This window comes from Chenopodium album, chromosome 8, assembly GCF_948465745.1.
Source record: "Chenopodium album chromosome 8, dcCheAlbu1.1, whole genome shotgun sequence".
Taxonomy (NCBI): Eukaryota; Viridiplantae; Streptophyta; class Magnoliopsida; order Caryophyllales; family Amaranthaceae; genus Chenopodium; species Chenopodium album.
This window is the reverse complement of record NC_137841.1, coordinates 1,153,468-1,175,140: the sequence shown is the minus strand read 5'-3', so window position 1 is coordinate 1,175,140 and position 21,673 is coordinate 1,153,468. Positions and strand designations below refer to the sequence as shown.

The 21,673-nt window shown below is 33.9% G+C and overlaps 3 protein-coding genes across 4 annotated transcripts; 2 read left to right on the top strand and 1 right to left on the bottom strand.

Annotated features, from left to right (window-relative positions):
• The first annotated feature begins 3,619 nt into the window (after positions 1–3,619).
• LOC145641532 (uncharacterized) lies at positions 3,620–8,147 on the top strand. 2 transcript variants are annotated; one of them, XM_081692355.1, is made up of 4 exons: positions 3,620–3,968; positions 4,067–4,915; positions 5,009–5,083; positions 7,835–8,147. In XM_081692355.1, exons 2-3 carry the CDS (start codon positions 4,205–4,207, stop codon positions 5,057–5,059), a joined length of 762 nt encoding a protein of 253 aa, XP_081548481.1. In that variant the 5' UTR covers positions 3,620–3,968; positions 4,067–4,204; the 3' UTR covers positions 5,060–5,083; positions 7,835–8,147. The 2 variants fall into 2 exon arrangements, with proteins under 2 accessions (XP_081548481.1, XP_081548480.1); XM_081692354.1 differs by having other exon boundaries at positions 3,620–3,977.
• Positions 8,148–9,159: 1,012 nt separating this feature from the next.
• LOC145555590 (putative F-box/kelch-repeat protein At1g12170) lies at positions 9,160–11,178 on the bottom strand. The gene is made up of 2 exons (XM_081617327.1): positions 11,129–11,178; positions 9,160–10,519 (listed from the first exon to the last, which is right to left on the bottom strand). Exon 2 carries the CDS (start codon positions 10,496–10,498, stop codon positions 9,269–9,271), a length of 1,230 nt encoding a protein of 409 aa, XP_081473453.1. The 5' UTR covers positions 10,499–10,519; positions 11,129–11,178; the 3' UTR covers positions 9,160–9,268.
• Positions 11,179–14,553: 3,375 nt separating this feature from the next.
• On the top strand, positions 14,554–16,090 carry LOC145555589 (polygalacturonase inhibitor 2-like). The gene has a single exon (XM_081617326.1). It carries the CDS (start codon positions 14,659–14,661, stop codon positions 15,808–15,810), a length of 1,152 nt encoding a protein of 383 aa, XP_081473452.1. The 5' UTR covers positions 14,554–14,658; the 3' UTR covers positions 15,811–16,090.
• The last annotated feature ends 5,583 nt before the right edge of the window (positions 16,091–21,673 follow it).

Here is a 21,673-nt window from a genome sequence, read left to right as displayed (position 1 = left end):
CTTGTTTTGACCACCCAACACACAAAAAAAAAAAAAAAAAAAAAAAAAAAAAAAAAAAAAAAAAAAATCGCTACCTACACCCTTGACCATCACCAGCACCAAACAACAACCACCATCAGCACCGGTAGAAAACCACCTAACCCTTCTTTATTAAATAGTTGTCGCCCATCCCACCACAATTACCCAACACCACCTTTAACGGACCGCCTCACCACCTCAACATGTATCAATGCCACTGTTACGGCCCTACAATGAACTATTGCTACCCTATTAATCTATCACCACGACACTCGTATCCCATCCAAAACAGCCCCCACCCCCAAAACAATCCCTCACCCACAAAAAACATCTTCACATCTCCCACATCAACGCCAACTTACTTCACCACCTCACAACCACCATTCATCACAGCAGCCACAATCGCACCACATCACAACCATCATCAACATCTTACCTAATACCCATTGCCCCATCTACCTAGCTAATACCCACCTGTAATAACCCTTTTTTTTATACACTTTATAAATTAATTTATTATTTTATAAACCTATTTTATTATTTTATAAAAGATTTTTGTAACATTTAATTCTATTTAAAGATATAAGGGTTGAATTAAAATAAAACCATCAATTAATTTATTAAAATTATTTTGGGATTCATTTTATTTCATATATAAATATTGGGGCAATTAATTAATTATATAGGAATTTTAAAGTCAACGTATTTGAATTAACTAGGGTGGCCAATGCACGCGATGCGCGCGACATGGCTAGCCAATGCGGAGAAGTTATCATAGCTTGTACATAGTTATGATTAGTAAGCATTTTGCACGTAAAATGTCTTATGCAATCTTTAAATACCTTGAAACTGGTAAGATTTAATACAATGAACCTTTAGAAAGAGTAATAATCGACTATTAAGTTCAAAATCATATATCCTTAACCTTTTCTTATGTATTTTAAAGAGTAAATAATAGCATTTATATGCTTTTCTTATAGAGTCTAGATGATTCTCTAGAATAAAATTTTGATACATATTACAAGCTGAAAAACAAAAAGAAATAAATAGAGGAATAATGAAATTTTGCATCAATTTGTTCTTGGGTACCCTATGAGTAGTTAGGACTCTTAGGTGTTAAATTTTAGTTTTGAGTTTGGTTTTTGCTTAAGTCTAATGCAACGTACATTTATACTTAGTATTGCTGTTAAGTCTAATATGATCATCTAATATAAAGTTTGGTAGCTTGAACCCAATGTAATAATCCAAAATAATAAAATACGGAGTAGCTTTTTTTTTTTTTTTTTTTTTCTTCTCTTTTTATATTGGGCCATGGGCTTTATTTTTTTTTTTTTTTTTAATACTCTGTAATTAAACCCAATGTAAGAAGGGCTGAGTTATCCAATGCGGGCAAACTTGAGCTCAGCTTAATTCAACTCAACAATACAAAGAAATACAATAAATCATTAAGCAGATACTCATTAGATGCAGAGCATATAACATTATTAGGATGCATCATATCAGAATCTCACCAGAAAAGTGGTATCTTCTCTTCTAACAAGTAACAATAAACCTTTAAGGCAGATTAGGATTGATAAGAGAACTATTCACACCTCCTTTCCTTCAAATACAGAATATACATCCAGAGCCTAAGCACAAAGGCATTCTACTCCCTTTAAAAAAACATGTACCTTGAAAAATTGCATCTTTTAAAGTTGCGGACTCTCATTTTACGCTCTTAATACCAAAATTATAATCGAAATTTAGATGTCCTTTATTGCTTCTCATAACAACGAATCTAATAGTAATGTTCAAAGCCACCTTTGTAAAATTCTACAATCCCCAAAATCAAAACCAAAGTACAATCTAAAGATCATAAATAAAAATCCTAAGAAATCGTATAAGGAAAAAATTAAAGTAGTTTAGCTTTTGATCGGATTTGTGGTAGTGCTTAACTGGACAAACCACAAAGTCACTGACAAATATTCATGAAATGATCAAATTGAAAGAATAGAAAGAGACATGCATGAGGGGCTTCCATGGGGTAGTGTTTGGGAGTTGGTATATTTCCCTCGCTTATAGTGTTTCTGGTTCTCCATTCACCTTAATTATCTACTATTTTTTTCTTTTAAAATCCAATCAAATTTAGGGAAAATAGGTGAATACCCAGACCCTAAAATTAAAAAAGGATAATACCTTAGAATATAAAATCAATCAAAACCTTATAAAACAGTTGAAATTAAAATTGAAAAATACCTTTGAAGATTGTCAGTGACTTTGTGGTTGAAACTTGAAACCATTAATTCAACCGATTGAATTGGTATATGAAAAAGTACATAATAACAGAGAAAAAATATACAGTATTAAAAAAAGTCTTGTAATATTAAATGGGGGCAAATGCGTAAAGACACATTTTTGGGGTTATAATTGTCAACAACACTGTTCATAAGAGCAAGATTCTACTTTTTATAAAGCAGGGAAACCAACAACCTAAAGGTTAGTTTATTCAAAGGTAAACTCTTTGTCCCTTTTCTTATTTTATCTCTCTTTATTTTTTCCCTTCCTCCTCACTCACCACACGCACCACCACGACCCACACATGGTCAGCCATCGCCACCATCGCATTTTGTATATGTTCACACATGTATAACTAATCCACCTCACAGGAAACATTAATTAGCATATGTAAACTAGGGGACAAATTTAGTACTTCATTCGTTCTTGAATAATTAGCACATTCAAACTTGATATTAGTGGTGCTTATGATGCGAGTCGAGCTTAATCGAGTTGAGTATGGATCAAGTCGAAGTTTAATCGAGTCGATCTCGAGTAGCTTGTTATTTGATTTAACTTAAAAAAACCCCTATTTAGTATAACATCTCTTCCTTCTCTTTAATTTCGTATTTCTGAAAAATATACATATGATGAGATGTGTACATAAATATTGTATGTCTGTTAAATATTATTGTAAAGAAAAGTTGGGTCAATCCTGAGCTCAAGTCGAACTCACTCGAGTCGAGTTTTGACCGAGTCAAGCTCTATAAGCCCTCGAGCTGTCTCGTCTCATAAGCACTAGTTAACACACATGCAACATGCCTATGCACTAATTTAACTTCTTTATTTTTTTAACGGGACACTAATTTAACTTTAGATATTTATAATAATATAAAGTATGATTTAATATTAGTTAAAAAACATTATAAAATGTTGATATTATGAAACTTTATACTCATCAAATACGGTAAAACATATCCAACCATATATTTTATGAACATTTGTTTTTTTATTTGGTATAAATTACTTAAAGAATGATGGTCAAATTGCCGTTGCTCATAGCTTAGCAAAGTTGAGTTTTAATTTTAGTGAGTATCGTGTTTGGCTTGAAGAGTACCCCTGAAATTCAAGGGGTTTTATGTAACGATATTGAACATTTGTTTAATTAATAATATGGGCTAAGCTGCGGATTTTGTCAAAAAAAAAAAAAAATGATGGTCAAATTTATTATAAAAAGTCAAAGCGTAATTAGAAAACATATTAACATGTATGGAGCAACCGAGCAAGTTATGATTTTGAAAACAAGTGCTCGAACAAAGTCCTCACTCTCCTCGGTTCTAATTTCCAAAGGAAGAAGAAAATCACAAACTATTGAAAGAGCCTACCTATTTGAGTGATCGGTAGAGCAGCAAGTCTCCTCTTAGGTCCTGTGTTCAACTTCAACCAAACCCTAACCTTGACACCCTAGCCTTGTCCGCCACCGCACAGCCACACCTATCGACTGACCAACCACCGAGGCACCGAACGGCGACCGTGGACCGACGGTTCTTGACTTCTTCGAGTTCTTCGTGAGTTTGTGTGAGTCCTCACTTTCCTACTCCTAGTTCGAATTTCCGGGATAAGCCACTGAGTTTGAGCATCATCACCTAAGACAATATCATTTGGAATTTCTTGCGTGCAATTACACGATTGTGAGGGTAAATATGGTAGGCATTGCAATTTTAATGTGTTGTTTCTGTTTCATTTTTTTTTTCTTTTTGAAAATTTTAATTTTTGTTTAAATATTTGATTTTAGGAATCAATTTTACAATCTGATTTGAGCAGATTAAGCCAAGAGTTGAAACCCATTATCTGGGTTATAACGGCTTATAATAAAGATGGTGAATATTATGGAATTTGGACAGGGTTTTGTGTTAAAAGTGATGGTCTAATCATGACATGTGCACATGGATTTATTGAAAATAAGGTGGAGCTAGTTTTAAAGGCTCGAAGATTAGTTGATGATAATCAAGGCTTAATTTATAACGCTAGAATAGTATCACAGAAACCTAATTGGGATATTACTTTATTACATGTTGATGGGATTATTGGGGAGTGTAAAGTTGGAGTATTTTCAAATGGATTAGTATTTGAAGGTGAAACTGTATTGCTGATAGGAAATACACATGGTCTTGAAGGGTCTTTTTCGGTCGGTCACTGTACTTATCCTTGTGTTGAGAATGATAATGTTAGTATCCCAACCGGTAATCTTGGTTGTTCTAAGTATGAGTCCACTGCAATGATCACAACCCCGATGTATCGGGTGATGGGAGATACTTTGAATAAGGATTCTCTTAAAAAGGGTAAGACGCGTGCATTTAAATACTTTGAAAATGTTGATATTCACCCATTAGTCCCGGTTGTACAATGTAAAGGGTTAGGTGCTGCCCCGGGTACTTCAGGTGGTCCGTTGTTTAATGCTCAAGGAGAAATTATTGGAATGCATGTTCAAACTTCATTTGGCTATCAAAACGCAGTTCATGTTTCACTACTTAAGGAATTCCTCAACATTGCATTGCCTACTACAGAGAGCTTTGACCCTACTAGTCCCAGAGAAGAAAAATCAGAGCATTCTAAAGCCTTTGATGAGGATTCTAGTATTGAGGTTAGTTATATTTTGATGATAAAGTATAATTTGATGATTATCTACTAGTTAAAGGAACCTATTTTAATTTAACAGTTATCATATTCCATACAGGGAAACAGATTTGAAATTCATTTTGGTTCAAGCAAAAGGATGAAGAAATGAATCAGCTTAGCTTGCTTGGTACAAGTAATTAATCAAACTCAATCTTATTTAATTATCTAGTTCATTTTAGACATTGTTTTTCTGTTTGTGATTGATTGGGGTAATGAAGTTGATCACACTAGTTGATTAGTTTGATGATAAAAATGATTGTGTGTTGGATACAGTAGTAATTGTTACATCAAAAATTGTGTCATGGAAGAGTAGTCATTGTCACATTAAAAGTTATGTTGGCACAAATGGTCATGAAATGAGTAGAAATTGTTTTATCAAGGATTGTGTGGGCATGAATGAGTAGCAATTGTTGTATCATGGATTGTATGTGGGCACGAATGAGTAGAAATTGATGTATCAAGGATTGTGTGAGGGTATAATGTTTAATTTCATGGGATGAGAGGTAAATTGGTGTAATGGTTGTGTCAACTGTCAAGGATTGTGTGTGGGAACGAATGAGTAGCAGTTGTTATTCAAGAATTGTCTGAGTGCATGATTTTTCATGGAATGAGAGGTAAATGGTTGTAGTGGTTGTGTCAAGGATTGTGTGTGGCATGATTTGTCATGGTGGTGGACTGTTTTAGATGTTTGTGCTGCGGTAGAGGTGGTGGATAGGAGTAGTACTTGATGCCGGAGGGCGAATACACACTGAGTGATGAATATGATCATGCATTCCTGCCATAGGAGAGCTAAAGCTAAGTGGGGTTGAACTAGAAGAGAGGGAAAATATCAGCAGGGGAAGATGAATAGATGATGGAGCAAATGATTGAGTGAGGAAGGACTCTTAAGAAGTGGGTGTAGCTTAACTTAAATGCTAGCTCTGATGGAAACTAATAGTATGTCTAAAAGATGATGAGGAAGTTAAGACTCTTTAATTAATTTGAGATGTGTCAAATACTTGGTAAGTTGGTAGTATACAATAATTTTTTTTTATCAGTAATTTGGTACTTAAGTTTGTGTCTATTGGAATGAGTAACGTAACCAGCCAAAGGCCTTGAGAAATGATAATATGTGGCTCGATTGTATAAGTACATAATTGGTATGAAGATTTATCCTATAAAATAGGGAAAAAATGTACAAGAATAATCCCACCTATAAGGGACCTTCTCAAACTAATCCAATCTTTTGATTAACTCAATATAATCTAACCTTTTGTCATAGCCTGCTCAAAGTGGTCCGATTAACCTGTTACTTGCTTTATAGGTAATAAACATTTATTTTAGATAATTAAAATATTTTTGTTGGTTTTCCTCCAAACTGCTATCTTTCGTCCTCTGTCTTCCTTCATTCTCTAACACAACAACCTTCCTTTTTGTAAACAATTACTATGAAAATCTTGATAATTGATGTACATTGTACACATCAACTTGGGCATTTCCGAAAAAGGCAGAATACTATTTGGATTCCCCTATTTTAACAATTCCCTCACCAAAAGTAAATGTAGTCGGGTGGCCAAGAACACGAATAACAAATCTAATTTGTAGAAAGGATTTTCGTCTAATATTGCAAATTGGGAAGCGAAATTGTTAGTTAGTTAGTTTGTGTTTTTTTTTTTTTTTTTTTTTTTTATTTTTTTTTTTTTTTATAATCTTTGAATTTGGGTGGTTTTTGGTTGTGATGGTTGTTACTCAGAGTGTTTGGATGGTTTGGCAGTCAGATTTTGGGTGGAGTTTGAGGTGTGTTTTCGGTGGTCTGGTTTTGGGCGGTGGTTTCAATACTCGGGTTTTGAGTCGTGGTTTGTTTGGTGATTAGGTTGGGTCATCGTGTGTTTGGGTTGGTCAGTGGGGTTGAGGGAGGGAGGTCAATGGGTTGGGTGGTCAGTCACATAGTGTTACGTCGGTGTCGGGCTGCTGGGTGGTGGAGGACTTGGTGGTCAGTTGTTCGGGTGGTCCGTTCGGTGGGTTTTTATTGATTAAATTAATAATTTTAATTTTAAAATTTAATTAATTAACTTGGAACCGTTCATGACAGGACCCTTGAACAATTAACTTATTGAATAGGTTACCATTAAGTCTCAATAGGTCATAAACCATTTTAAGAAGATATAGATGTTAAAGGTTGGATTATATGTAGTTAATCCAAAGGTTGGACCAATTTGAGAAGACAGCAAAAAGGTGGGATTATTCCCATAAAATTTTCCTAAAATTAAAATAGGTGAGGCTTTTCAGTTTTGTGAGTTTTGATGGCTTTCAAGAGTCGCATACAAGTGATTGAAGCAGTTTGTTATAGCATTAAAGAGCAAATTTGACAAGCTACTTTTGGTTTGTTGGAGCCAGATTGATTACCTCCTGAAATGTTGCCTTTGAGATCATTAGCTTTTTTCTTGTTCAGTTGTTTCTGCAGTTAAAGTTATTCTCACCGTAGTTAATATAATTGGGCTTGAATGCTCGCACTCTTGGAGACCTGGAGTAACATGCCTAGCAGCTCATCTACAGAAACTGATTTTGCGCGAGCTGAGTGTTAATACAAGTATGAAAAGAGGAGTAATCTTGAGTTCTTCACCTAATCCTTGAAGAATGTACTGTAGTTGACAAGATCATCCTTGGACACACCGAATTTGCTAAACTTTGAAATTAGCATTTGAACTCGGTTAATTATATACTTCGTATCATCATGAGCAATGCTCACCAAGTTCCAAGTATATATACTTCAAGACAAATATCTTTTGCAACTTGGTTTTTTTTTTGTTTTATGTCTTGGAATTGGATTTTGTTCTCATTCAGTAGGTATGTTGGCAAGGAGTTTTACAGCTCCCAAATTTAATCTCTTTTCTTGTTTTCGCAGTGATCTTAATGGCACGTATGAAGAGAATTTGATCGAAGAACTTGACGCTGTCCCTTTTTGCTGCTTAAATTGGTGACATGGCTTCTTTAGTAACTACAGAACATGCAAGTATAAGTGTATAACACTAAATCTGGTATTTTGGGCTACATAAGGCTATATGTATGCCCTTGCATAGTTTGTCTGTTCTGAGTTCTTTCTTCTTTCACCAGTTCTCCCTTTTGACTCCTATTGGTAATGGTGGCCTATATTGATCCATTTTGTTTCTCAGTGTAGAGAATGTAAGCTAAGAGTATATGAATTGGTTTTAGACGTACTGGTACTTCTTTATTTGTATGAGACCTAAGCGTACAATATGTTTTAGAGCATTATCGAGGCATGCCAAAATTCCGAACTTATCCCTGTTCATATGTGATAAAAAAAACTAGAGTAATGCGGTATTGTCCTGTCTTTTCTATCTCTTAAATTTTATTACTAGTATTTTTTTTTTTCCCCTATGGGAACTTTTGACATGCTTTATCTTTACCACTTTTTCTGAAATCCCATGCCCAACCCAAATGGTACAATTTTAAAAAAAACGGAGGGGAGTATTACGAAATAAAATGTGTCATATTTTTCAAATTGAATCTAAATCGTATTACTATTCGCACCAATTTAATCCAAACCTTTCTAATTCAGTTCCAAAAATAAACCAAACTTACTAAATTGAATTTTTTAGGCCTAGCGTTTTGGGCTTGATTTTTCACCTATTTTCGAGTCTGATTTTTTGGTTTCTTGAATATTTTAGAAAAACAAAAAAAAACACCATATTTGCACCTGATCATCAAATGCTTACATTGTTGTGTCTTAGCAATCAGCAATTCCTAATAAAGTCTTACAGGGTGTATAAATTGGCCAATGGTAGCAACCAACATAAAGAAAAAGTCCAACTAAGCAACCATGTAAAGTTTTAATACAACCATAATTTTTAAATAAACTATTGGAATATTAAGGCTAGAAGAGGGTAATAGGCATTTGGGCTAATAGATTTGGGCTTATGTTTATAATTCGGTATTTATTTCGGTTTTCAAAACTAAAACATAAATAATATTTTATTTTTTTTTAAAAAAAATTAACTAGCCATTGGAGCTAAAATGAGAATTAGCTTAAAAGCTTTTATATGGCATAGCAAGTTAATTTGAGAGATCCAGTTGTGGAGACAGGGTATGTTCGTTATACCTTTTAAGCAATGGAGGACACCATAGGCTGATAGTCTGATACCACATTGCCAACCAAAGAAAATCTTAAAGTATGATTGTATTAAAATAATTTCAGAATAAATATATTAACAATCAACATTATAAATGTATTGACAAAATCGGATTGTACTACACATCTTAAAGCACTCTTAACCAACCAAAGAAAATCTTAAATCACTCTCTTAAGTCTGAACTAACTTTATAATGGAAACAAACTTTCCACATATCTAAACCAAGTACAAAAGTCTAGTCCCAATTTCCTGAACTCGCGGGTCAAGGGATTATAAAGGCTGCATTCACTATCCTCGTCACCTCCACAAGGAGCTGAGCTCTCTTCACTTGGAAAATGGAAGCTGAGCAGAAGATCACCATTAGTTCTTGATGTAGCTACTCGTAGACCTAATTTGACATGAACTGGTTCAACTGTAAACAAGTGCTGCCATGATAATGGGGCTCCGCTATCATTGAATTGAGTTACAACCCAAATATCTATGGTATACAGTGGCTCTTCCTGAACTTGTTGGATAATGTATAATGCAAGACGTTCCTTGTACAATGCAATTGTCGGTTCATATGGAAATGTCTTAGATACAACGGAAACAGCAGCCTGTGGTGGATCAGACACTTCAAAAATCTCAAAACTAAAATTGAAAGATACAATCGCCGAGTAACCACTTTTATCCTCAAGTACTGCAGCCCAATAGTACACACCATTTAAGTACCCATCAGTTACGGGCATTGACAAACCAGTAACATTAGCCGACGGTTCTCTTAGCCTCTTCCAAGAGTTGGTTTGTAACGAATACATTTCATAGCAGCTACTAGCCAGCTCAAAGTTCTCTGTTAAAATATCATATGATCCTACAATCTTGAAATCATTAGACACAGGATCAAACCCAAAGCCGTTTATATGAAAACAAGTCCTATGAATTAGATCTGGAATATTTGGATGCGCAACAGCTTTAAATACTCTAGTGGCTGGATTCCATAAGCTCAAGAAATCCCCGATTAAATCTTTATTTCTGCTGAGCCAATTAAGGCAAATTATACCATTCACACACCCAATGGAAATAACTGCAAAATGATCTTGATTGAAGACGAGCACATCTTTACTGTCACGTTCTAGATCAACTGTCATATCCGAAGTAAAAACGTCTCCTTGCTGTATATATATTAGGCCGAAATAGTCTGAAACAGACATCGTCATGCTAGCATTATACACAAAGTGTGGCATGTTGCCATCCATTTTGCAAATGGAATGTTGAACATGGTAGTGCTTTCTGAGGAAGTTTAAGTCATTGATGAGGGTACGCCATTGTTTACTCACACACCTGAATCGTAACAAGTCTCGAACTTGAACCCTTGACAGTATGTCCTGTACCAGATCATCAGGAACTGAAAGGATGCAATTCTCTTCAATGGGCTTCATTTCTCCAACAGAACAAATTCCCTGTAACTATGATTAAATATTACAGCAAATATTAATTAGTAACGGATCCAGGATTTTATGAATGGCGGGTCACAAATCATCAACCGAAAACCAAAAGAAGTGTTTAAGTTATACAGCCAAAAAATTACAACATTGTAATACAATCCAATTTTTTACAATACACTTGTAATACTGATTGATATCGACAAATACACTAATTCATGTGATTATTATTTGCAATAGTTTAAATAACTATCAACGATTTGACAAATAATTTCAGTTTCAAATTTTCAAGTTCGATTTACCCTTTCAAAAAAAAAAAAAAAAAAAAAAAAAGGCTTTCAACTATGAATTATTGATACATTACAGTTTCAATCTAATTTTCAAATTAGTCAGATTATAAAATATAGATCTCTAAATAAAAAAAATAAAAAAAACAGAAAATTTGAGGGTTAGGAAAATCAAATAAAGAAGTAAGCCAATTCTAACGAAATTTGACACCAAAAATAGCCTAGCCAAAAATCATGATAAAGTAGTTATATCAACAACAAATTGGTTATAAGTTTATGAATAGACATGAATAATAAAGGCAAATAGATTAAGATTAAGAATTGGGGAAGAACATCAAACCTCAAGTGATGATGAGATCGAGAACAATTCGAGTGATACTAAAGAGAAGGACAAATTCTTAAGAGGTGAAGAATGAACGAGGGATTAGGTAAATTACTTTAAGGTAATACTACATTACTAAGCAAATTAGAACATATACGGATATACCTATACCGGGTTATATGTACTTTTATATTCAATTTGGTGTTAAGGTGTTTACATTTTATCCTATCGACTATAACAGCAAGTATAAACATTATATTAAAAGTGTATTATATGAGAGTGAGAGATAGATCAAGTGGTTGGACTCTTTTCTTAAGTACAAGAGATAATGAAATCGATTCTCATCTCTCAGCTCGTCCTTGTGGCTCTCTAAACACCAAAGAAAAATCCATATTATTGTTAATATAAGTACTTTGTTGTCCGTATCAAATATTTTATTATGTTAAAGTATTAGGGTAAGTAGTATCTAGGACATGTGATCAAATTTCGGCCACAGTGTATCTTCTACTTATCTATCTATATCTATACTTAGTATTTAAAAACACAAACCACAAATTTTTCATATGACACATGGCATCACAAGTCACTCAATACCCCCATATGCCACATGTCACCTCCCTTAATATTTATATTTTATGCATTTTACAACTTGCAAATTCAAGCAAGAATTGAAAATAAAGTGTTTCATTTCCACCATAATAAAATAAATTGATTAATACACATTCATATTCATATGAATTATAATAAAAATTGTCTCTTTATCTCATAGACTTTAAATATAATTTAAATTAATATGTCATTTCATATCTCACAATCTTCATGTATATATATCTAACTAAATTCCTTCATCTTCATCACAGTTCTACCCTCACTCTTTTTATTCTTTTAAATTTTAGAAATAAAACAATTACTTCGTATAAAAGCATACCTACAAATATAATGAAAATAATTAACCCCCCAAAAAAACATATGAAAATAATTAACCCAAGTAACCACCCGTGCATTGAACGGGCCAAAAGGCTAATTCTATAAAATATATGCTACCTCTAATATATACAAGTATTCAGGAAAATTTTATTTAAGAAAGTCTACATACTCTATAAGATGACTAAGGAGGAAGTTGTGTTAGATAAGAACTGGGTTTGCCTCTTCAGAATTCAATATTGACAAGCCCATGTCATCAAGTTGTTGGGCTTCTTGCCAAAAGTGAGTGTTAAGTGACCCATATAGTTGGGTCTACTGTTGATTATTATAATAAATTGATTTTATTTTCATTGTTTTCAAAAAAAATTATTGCCTGTCCATACATTTTGAAGTTTTGATTAAACATGTTTGCCAATCTTTCTCAAAAAAAAAAAAAAAAAAATCTATCACTAATCATTTTTAATTTTTTGGTTTTTGGCAAGAGTCAATAATCAGACTGACCTTTTAACATATAGTCATAAAACCTTTCAAAAAAAAAAACATATGGTCATATAGATAACTATATTAGTGACAATGTCTAATTAAATTGATACTATGAAATTATAGATAAGTAGCCTACTCGTAATTTTTCCTTACTTCAGCATTATATGAGGTCTCGGGAAGGTGTCTCCGATCCACTTGGTCAATTGGGATGGGGGGCTAATTTTTTATAATCCCGATTGACTTTGTAGGTTTTTTGTCATTCTTAATAATAATAATAATAATTGCGTACTTGTCCTCTTAGTACTTTTGAGGTGGCTCAGCACACTTTTGATGGAGCTCTTCGATCTTCCTTGGAGCGTATTGTTACTGCTTCGGGGCCTGGGTTTGATGATTGGCAGTGGCGACTTGCCACCTTACCATTTGCGTTTGGAGAGCTTGGTGTTTATTCTGCAGGTGATGTTCGTCACTATGATTTTCTTGCTTCTCGGTTACAGTCTGCTGGGTTGCTGACACAACTTCTTCGGCGTGCTGACATTGTTGGTCTTGGACGAGCCTTTAAGGATGCGTTGAGTCTGTTTAATGGAACAGTGGAGTCTGACATTTTGAGTAATCCTAGTGAGGTCGCTGCCCCTAAACTCATGAAGAAATTGGCATATATATATATTTCACAAAGGTTACCGCTTCTGCAGAATCTGCTTATTCTTTAACTCCTCGACAATCAGCATAATGGAAATCACAGCAGGGTGATCACACCTCTGCTTGGCTTCGGGCGGTTCCTATTTCAGGGTTGGGTCAGACGATGAACGCCAAGACTTATCGCTGTCTGTTGTCCTATCGGTTGGGTGTTCCATTGTTCTCTATCTCGACGTTGTGCTCTGCTTGTTCGAGGGTTTTTGCTGGAGATATTTTCGGTGATCACACGGTGTCTTGTGCCGGTATTGTGGGTATTAAACATCGACATAATGTTTGTTCGGGATACCCTTGTTGATGCTTGCTATCGTTCTGGGATTTCAGCGAGAAAAGAGGTTGACATTGGGTTGGCTGGAGGGAACGACGAGGCCCTCAGACCCGCGGATGTGTTACTTTATTCATGGGATCGTGGTCGCGATGTTTGTGTTGATTTGACAGGGTCTTCTCCTTTGACACAGTCAGGGTTATCTGACTTCATTCCTGGGCGGGTTGTGGCTGATGCAGCTCATCGGAAGCGGGTTAAGTATGAAGCTCGATGTCAGGCGATTGGATATGGTTTCATTCCCTTCTCCTTTTCTTCGCTTGGGGAATTAGAGAAAGAGGCTGTTGCGTTACTGAAGCGGATTCAGAGGTTCTCGACGACGCAAGACATTGGGGCTCGTGCTGCAGCTCATATCTTCACTAGGGTAGGAGTTGCAATAGCTAGAGGAGTGGGGGCCCAGATTGTATCTCGGCTTCCCACTAATTTATTGTAGGTTGTATAATAATAATAATAATAATAATAATAATAATAATAATAATAATAATAAATAAATAAATAAATAAATAAATAAATAGAAGTAATATGGAGTATCAAAAGATAAATAAAACGAGGGTTGTATTAAACTTATTAATTATATATCAATAATTGTGTAGGATTGAGAATTTGAGAATTGAGATGGGACAATATTGTAAACTTTTGATTTTGTGTTAGGGTCAAGATTGTGTGAAGAAAAAGGATCGTACATTTTTTATGAGACAAGAAGTAAATCAAATTAGTGGAATTTAGTAGAAAGAGAGAATTTTTATGTGTACAATATGCTACTTTGGACTAAATAATTACTTAAATCACAAAGGTATTTTATATTTTAAAATAGTTTTATAAAATATCTAAAAGTAATTAACTTTCACTTTATTTTATTGCATACAATGATGATTGATGAGACAAAAGTCAAAAAACGAGTACTAGCAATTTGCAAGTTAAAAATTGACAATATTTTTGTTTGAGGACATAAAGTCATAAATAGATGATATATATATGAGAAGTCGAGGACATTTATTTTATCTAATTGCAACTTGCAAAGTCGGCAACAAGCATTTGTGTACTATATACTCGTTGGATCGAGCTTATCTTGCTTGCATCAATGTAAGTCACTTATATAAAGTATCATTGAAACACTTAAATACTCCACATGAAAATGAGTTGCAACAAGCTAATACTCATCGTTTTGCTCATCGCTTTCTTTGTAGACCTCTCTTACTCTCAAGCATCACCAGATCTTTGTCATCCCCGCGACAAAAATGTGCTCCTACGTATCAAGAAATACTTAGGCGACCCTGCCTCGCTTTCATCGTGGGATCCCAAGACTGATTGTGCCGGATGGAATGGAGTCCGATGCAACATTGAAGGTCACGTTACCACAGTTCAATTTGATGATGCTCAAGATATCCAAGGCTCCATACCACCTTTTTTGGACCAACTTCCATCCCTCACTATGCTCTCCTTTAATAAAATTCCCAATCTTTCCGGCCCAATACCGTCGTACGTTGGTAAGCTCACTAACCTTACTTATCTTACTATATCCGGAACCAATGTGTCCGGCCCAATTCCAGAATATTTGGGCCAGCTCACAAATTTGAACTCACTTACACTTTCCTTCAACAAGTTTAATGGGCCGATCCCTAAATTTCTAGGCCAACTTCAGAGCATGGATTTTCTTGACCTCTCTTCGAATTTCCTCACCGGCCCAATTCCTATGGCCTTAGCCCAATTAACCAATGTCACAATTATTTCCCTTAACTCAAATCGGTTATCCGGTCCAATACCCGATTTTATAGCCCAAAAACTCAAGAATTTAGTAGTACTACAGCTTGATTTCAACTCTTTATCGGGCCTAATCCCTTCATCTTTGGGCTTCATGCCCAAACTCCAAACAATCTCGGTTAAAGGGAACCAATTAAGGGGTCCGATCCCAAATTCGTTGGGTCGCGGTAATTTAGTTTTTATTTATCTTAGTCAAAATAAACTAACAGGGAATGCCTCTTTTTTGTTTGAAAAGGCCAATTCCAATGTTTTGATTCTTGAGGTTGCTAATAATCTTTTGAAGTTTGACTTCACTAATGTGGACTTGGCCCCAAGGCTATCAAGGTTCAACATAAGCCACAATATGATATATGGATCTCTCCCTAAGCGATTCGGTTTATTACAACCCGACTCTATTGATGTGAGTTATAATCAACTTTGTGGCCCAATACCAAACGGTCGACGTTTCAAGCGGGTTGACCCGGTCATATTTGCTCATAATAAGTGCCTTTGCGGTGGCCCATTTCCTGGTTGCAAGTAATCATGCATCAATGCTTTGAAAAGTTGTCATATGGTTTAAGGCTTTTCTTATAATGTTGTTTTGCTTCAAGTTTAGCAACTGTGTATGATTATTTTGTTTAGCAATTTAGTTGTTTTCTATTGCTGTATTCGCTAATAATGATAAAAAAAAAGTGTGAATTTCCTTTTCAAATTAAACTTTTTAAAAGAAAAAAGATAGCGATAAAATTACATACAATATTAAGCAAAAGTACTCAAAGTTTTTATAAAAGCACAAAAATTATTTATAGGAGTATATAAAAGTTGAAAACAAATAATAGCATAAAGAACATAAACCAAGTACAAAAGTCCCCAAAGAAAACCTTAAAAGAATTGGATTGTATTAAAATAATTTCAGAATAAATGTATTAATTGACAAAAGTGAATTGTATTACACATCTTAAAACACTCTAAACCAACCAAAGAAAACCTTAAATCCCCGATTAAATTTATGTTTTTGCTGTGCCAATTAAGGCAAATTATGCCATTCACACAGCCAAGGGAGATAACTGCAAACTGATCTCGATTGCAGACGAGCACAGCTTTACTGTCACGTTCTAGATCAACTGTGATATCCCAAGTAAAAACGTCTCCTTGCTGTATAGATAAAAGGCCGAAATAGTCTGAATCAGATACCATCCTACCAGCATGATACACAAAGTGAGGCATGTTGCCATCCCCTTTGCAAATGGAATGTTGAACATGGTAGTGTTTCCTGATGAAGTTTAAGTCATCGATTAGGGTACGCCATTGTTTACTCACACACCTAAATCGTAACAAGTCTTGAACTTGAACCCTTGAAAGTATGTCCTGTACCAGGTCATCAGGAACTAGAGGGATGCACTTTTCTACAATGGGCTTCATTTATTTAAGCTAGCAGTGTCAGATCAGGATTTTATGAATAGCGGTTCATAAGCAAACCATCATCCAAAAACCAAAACAAGTATTCAACTTTACAAGCCCTATAAAATACAGCAACGTTACTTTATGCTCTGATATGTTTTCTTTTTGTAAGAGAAGCTTGTAATAATCCTCTTTAAATCATTCCGAAATAATTTTATCAGATAACACAAGCCAATAATATTGTCAGATACATTCATAATACTTATTGATATTGAATTATTATTAACAAATAATTTAACTAATTGTTTTTATTATTAGGAGCAATATTTTAGACATGTAGACAACAAAATCAACCAACAAATAACTTCAAATATTCAAGTTCAATTCACCCATTCACATAGATAAGCCTCAAAACTCCAACAATGAATTCTTAACATATTGGAAGTTCAATTTAATGATAAAAATAGCCGGATTAAAAATTAAAAAAATATAGATCCTTGATGCTTTAAATAAAGAATAAAATCAAATACCCACAAGTGAATTGTTGTGTAACATTAATTTAATAATAATTAGATGCAGTTTCTTTCAATGGGTTGAATCTTCGATTGCTGGTAAAATAATTCGGATGTAAAATCGGATTGAAACATCTTATTTCAATTTGCCGGGAAGAACGGAAGTGCTCAAACGAATGATCTAACAAAATTTGACACCAAAAATATAAACTATAGCCTAAAATCAATATAAACAAGCAAATAATTTATGATTAAGATTTGGGGAAGAAAATCAATATAACCTTAAGTGATGAATGAAGTGATGAATGAAGTGATGATTAGAGAGGATTCCGAGCTTTAGTGGAAAGAGACAAAATTCTTCAAAAGGTGAAGATTTGGAAAATCAACGAGTATTGTGTGATATAAGTATATAATTTTTTTTTTTTTTGAACGGATATAAGTATATAACTAATTAGCTACTATTCAAATAAAATACTCCCGTAAACCACTCCCGGCCCTCAGCATAAGCCCTTGTGAGTTGTGACGGAGTGATTTGAATTATTATTTTTTCTAATTAAAATATTTTATGAATTGCACCAAAATAATTATTTTATGAATTTATTTCATGAAAACTATGCACATTATGTTCAAAATGTATGCTCATTGAATTTACTAACTTTTTTTTTTTTTTTTTTTTGTTTTTTAAACAATTGAATTTACTAACTTTTACAGTATATGTGGCTTGCGACATTGTGTGGCCAGCCACCATGAGCCCGAGTTACTTGGTTAGTGTTATATACAGCACAATAATTTAATCAATATATTATTGTATGGTGTAATTACAAAAAAAAATATATATATATATAAAAATTTATCCTTACATGAGATTTATAGATAAAAATGGTGCATCGCACGGGCTTTCATCTATTATTATTATTATTATTATTATTATTATTATTATTATTATTATTATTATTATTATTATTATCCTCTACTCCGCTTAATTCTTAAATATTTATTTGTTTGTAAATTAGTAATAATTAGATAGATTAATTACTGATTTGTTTAATTAGTTTTGATATATTGTTGAATACTTGAATTGTTGACAAATTGAATTTTAGAAACTTAGAATTCAAAATTTGGTGAGAAAAAAATTTCTTGGTCAAATTTGTGTTTATTGGGGACTTGGGATTTTTGTTTTATGTGTAATATTGATTTTTTGCAATAGAATTATAGATTTATCATTTATAAAAGTACTAATATATTAGCACGCTTTCTAAGTATAAAACTCGAAAAATGCTTTTGTAGGGTTTATTTTTTATTTTGTAACTGTTTAATCCATCCATTTGCAATAAAAAAAATTTGAACTTATGTATTAAATCTATAATATAATTGTAGAGTCGTTTTAACAAGAGCCCTCCAAAACCCCAATGCTTAACTCTCATGCATTTGATTTTTTTTTTTTAAGGAAAAAATAACTTTCAATTTCCCTACTCTATTTTTATCATAATATCATTTAAAAAAAAAAAAAATCAATAACTACCCATTCACTATTTCTTTTCTTTTTTTTTTTTTAAACGGGAATACTACTTACATTTCACTTTGTTTGTGTGTATTTTTTTTGGGTACGTAGTATAACATATGACATGCATTAGCACGAGTATACAGTTCCTTTATCAACAATTCACTATATCACTCAAAATCCCCAACATTTCACTTTGTTTTACGAGTATTTTTTTGGTACATAGTATAATATATGTCATGCATTCGCACGAGTATACAGTTCCTTTATCAACATTTCACCATAGTACTCTAAATCCCCAACCCTTCAATTATATGCATTTTTTAGGGACTACCCTCCAAACATTTTCCAGTTCTTTAATCATCAAAAACAAAAAAAATGTACAATACGATTTTGTGCAACTGACCTCAGCGAATAACTACTTACAACAGAACTAATTATGTAACTCCTAGAGCAAGACACTAATCCATATGACAATAACTGAGTAACACGAGTAATCCCTGTAACACTGAACGGGTAACCTCTATAACTTTGAAAAAGTAAACCCCATAATAGCATTGCGTGGCCACCGACATAAAAGAATAAGACCCTGTTTTTTGAGTTTCTAAGCAAAGCATAGAATACCATATTTCAGCATAGCACAGCAGGCGTCAACACATTATTAGTATGATTATTATTAATACTCAGTACAACAGAGCTAATTAGGGTTTAATTAGGGTTCAATAAAACCGACCATTCTAAAACCGACCATTACAGATCAAGTCTAAGGGCCTGTTCTCTTACGTTGAAATTCAGTTCAGTTCAGCTGAGTTCAGTTCAGTTCAGTTCAGTTCAGTTCAGCTCAATTCAGTTCAGTTCAGTTCAGTTCAGCTCCTAATTTCCTTCTCTTATAAAATATTCATTTCAGTTCAGTTCAGTTCAGTTCAGCTGAGTTGAGTTCAGTTCAGTTCAGCTGAGTTGAGTTCAGTTCAGTTCAGCTGAGTTCAGTTCACTTCAGTTCAGCTGAGTTCAGTTCAGCTGAGTTCAGTTCAGTTCAGTTCAGCTGAGTTCAGTCAATGAGAACAACCCCTAAATTACAACATCATGATCAACTTTCCACATTTTAGATATATTTTTTCTTATATATCCCGTGCATTTTGCACGGGTACACTCTAGTATATAATTAATATATGAGCATCGTTTATTTTTTAAGATTCCGAACCCACAGTTTGGAATTCCTGGATACGCCACTGGTCTTCAAGAAATTGCTTGAAGGATTTTCCCACCTTCCAATTTCTTATCTCTTTTACTATCAAATTTCTTAATTGTTCTTGCTAATTACTTCAATTATCAACCATTTGCTTGCTCTAACAGTTTGTTTGTTTATTTTCTACCATTGTGAACTTGTAACCACTAATTAATTTTAAAAAATGATGTATGTTTGCCTTTCTATATATATACTCTTGATCTGATTCATGGCATGTTTGGTGATAATCAAGTAGAACAACGATAATGTTGAATTATTCTTGTCCAAAAAAAAAAATGGTGTGTAAAACTTCCCCAAGTTTAACCAAATTAAACAAGTCATAACACTAATATGAAATTAGATTTCCTTGGCATTACAAATTTTCAACATTTAACCAAATCAAACAAAGAGAAGTAGATATATATTAATGTGTTTTAGACTTGATAAATCCAAGTAACTAACACTCATACAAAAACCTTATTTTACCAAGATTATCAATACATGCATGCTAACATGAAAAAGAACTCCATCCACACATAACCAAATCAAAAAAACTAACTCATCAATAACTCTATCTCTTAGATCGATTCTCGGTGTTTTCGGGCCGAGCCGTGTTAGTAGCAACCTTAGCAACATCCAAGGCATCAACCTCAGCCTTTTTCTTAGAGTACAATACACCATACCCTATAATAGCCGTTATAGCAAAACCAGCTATACCCATAGTGGCATAACTAAAAGGCAAACGACGTCGTTGGTGTAATACCTCCCCGGCACCTCGGCCGTGTCCCGGGGGTCGTTGCGACCCCTCGACACCCGCGGCCTTGACTTGCTCCGACGTCATCTTATGGGTGTCAGCGGTTTTCCTCCAAGATTGATCACCACTCTTGTCGGTTGGATCTATCTTTACATCACCTCTATCAACTTCTGGTCCTCCCCAAGACATGATAATGATCTAAATCGTTTTTTTTCTAGTGTTTAATTTTCTTGTTCCACAAATAAATTATCAAAGTTGTTATATGATGTAAATTTTGATGAAATATAATTATATTATTTGTTGAATTGTTAAGGAAAGGTTAGTTTACGTGGCTAGGAGCAAATGTAAAAATGGAGGGTGATGAAACGTGGGTTGTAGGAAATGTTGCCGCGTTGTTGTTGTAGCGGTTTTGTTGTGGACGTGCGTCTCTTTTTTCTATTTTTGATGTTTGAGAATTTTGAAACTTTATTAATTGCTCAAAAATAGTAAATTATACGTAGTATAGTGTGTGAAATTGTGTGTATAGACTTTCGAAATGGCCCAAGACAAAAAGTTATGGGCCAATGTGGCTGTGGCTTGTGGGCACAATCTAATTTGATCTTGGTCGATAGAGCTAGTACCTCAATTTTAAATTATTTGTCATATAATTTGAATTGGGGACAACATTCAGGTTTGTGGTTTGTGTTTAGAATGATTTTTAATGAGTCGGATGACAAGTCACATCATATCTGAATAATGTCAAATTGTTATTTTATTTGGATTCCGTTAGATTGATTCAATTTCAAGTACAACAAATTGAGATTCGAATTGATTTCGAATCAAATAGGGTTTAATTTGGGGAAACCTTTGAATGTGAGTTTGAGTCGATTTAGATTTGGGAGGGGTTTGTACCACTTTCTTTGGGTTAGATCAAGTTAAGATTAACCTAATGTTTATTTAGGGTCAATTTCTAACTTTATCGCTACATGCATATTAAATTGTTAAGCTCGAATCGTACAAATTCAGGTACAC

What these genes read in the sequence shown, in the direction of transcription:
- LOC145641532 (XM_081692354.1), top strand. An exon ending in ATGAGGATTCTAGTATTGAG is followed by an intron (nt 4,916 to 5,008) that starts GTTAGTTATATT and finishes TATTCCATACAG; the next exon opens with GGAAACAGATTTGAAATTCA.
- LOC145555590 (XM_081617327.1), bottom strand. Translation starts at nt 10,498, where the DNA reads ATGAAGCCCATTGAAGAGAATTGCATCCTTTCAGTTCCTGATGATCTG.
- LOC145555589 (XM_081617326.1), top strand. Translation starts at nt 14,659, where the DNA reads ATGAAAATGAGTTGCAACAAGCTAATACTCATCGTTTTGCTCATCGCT.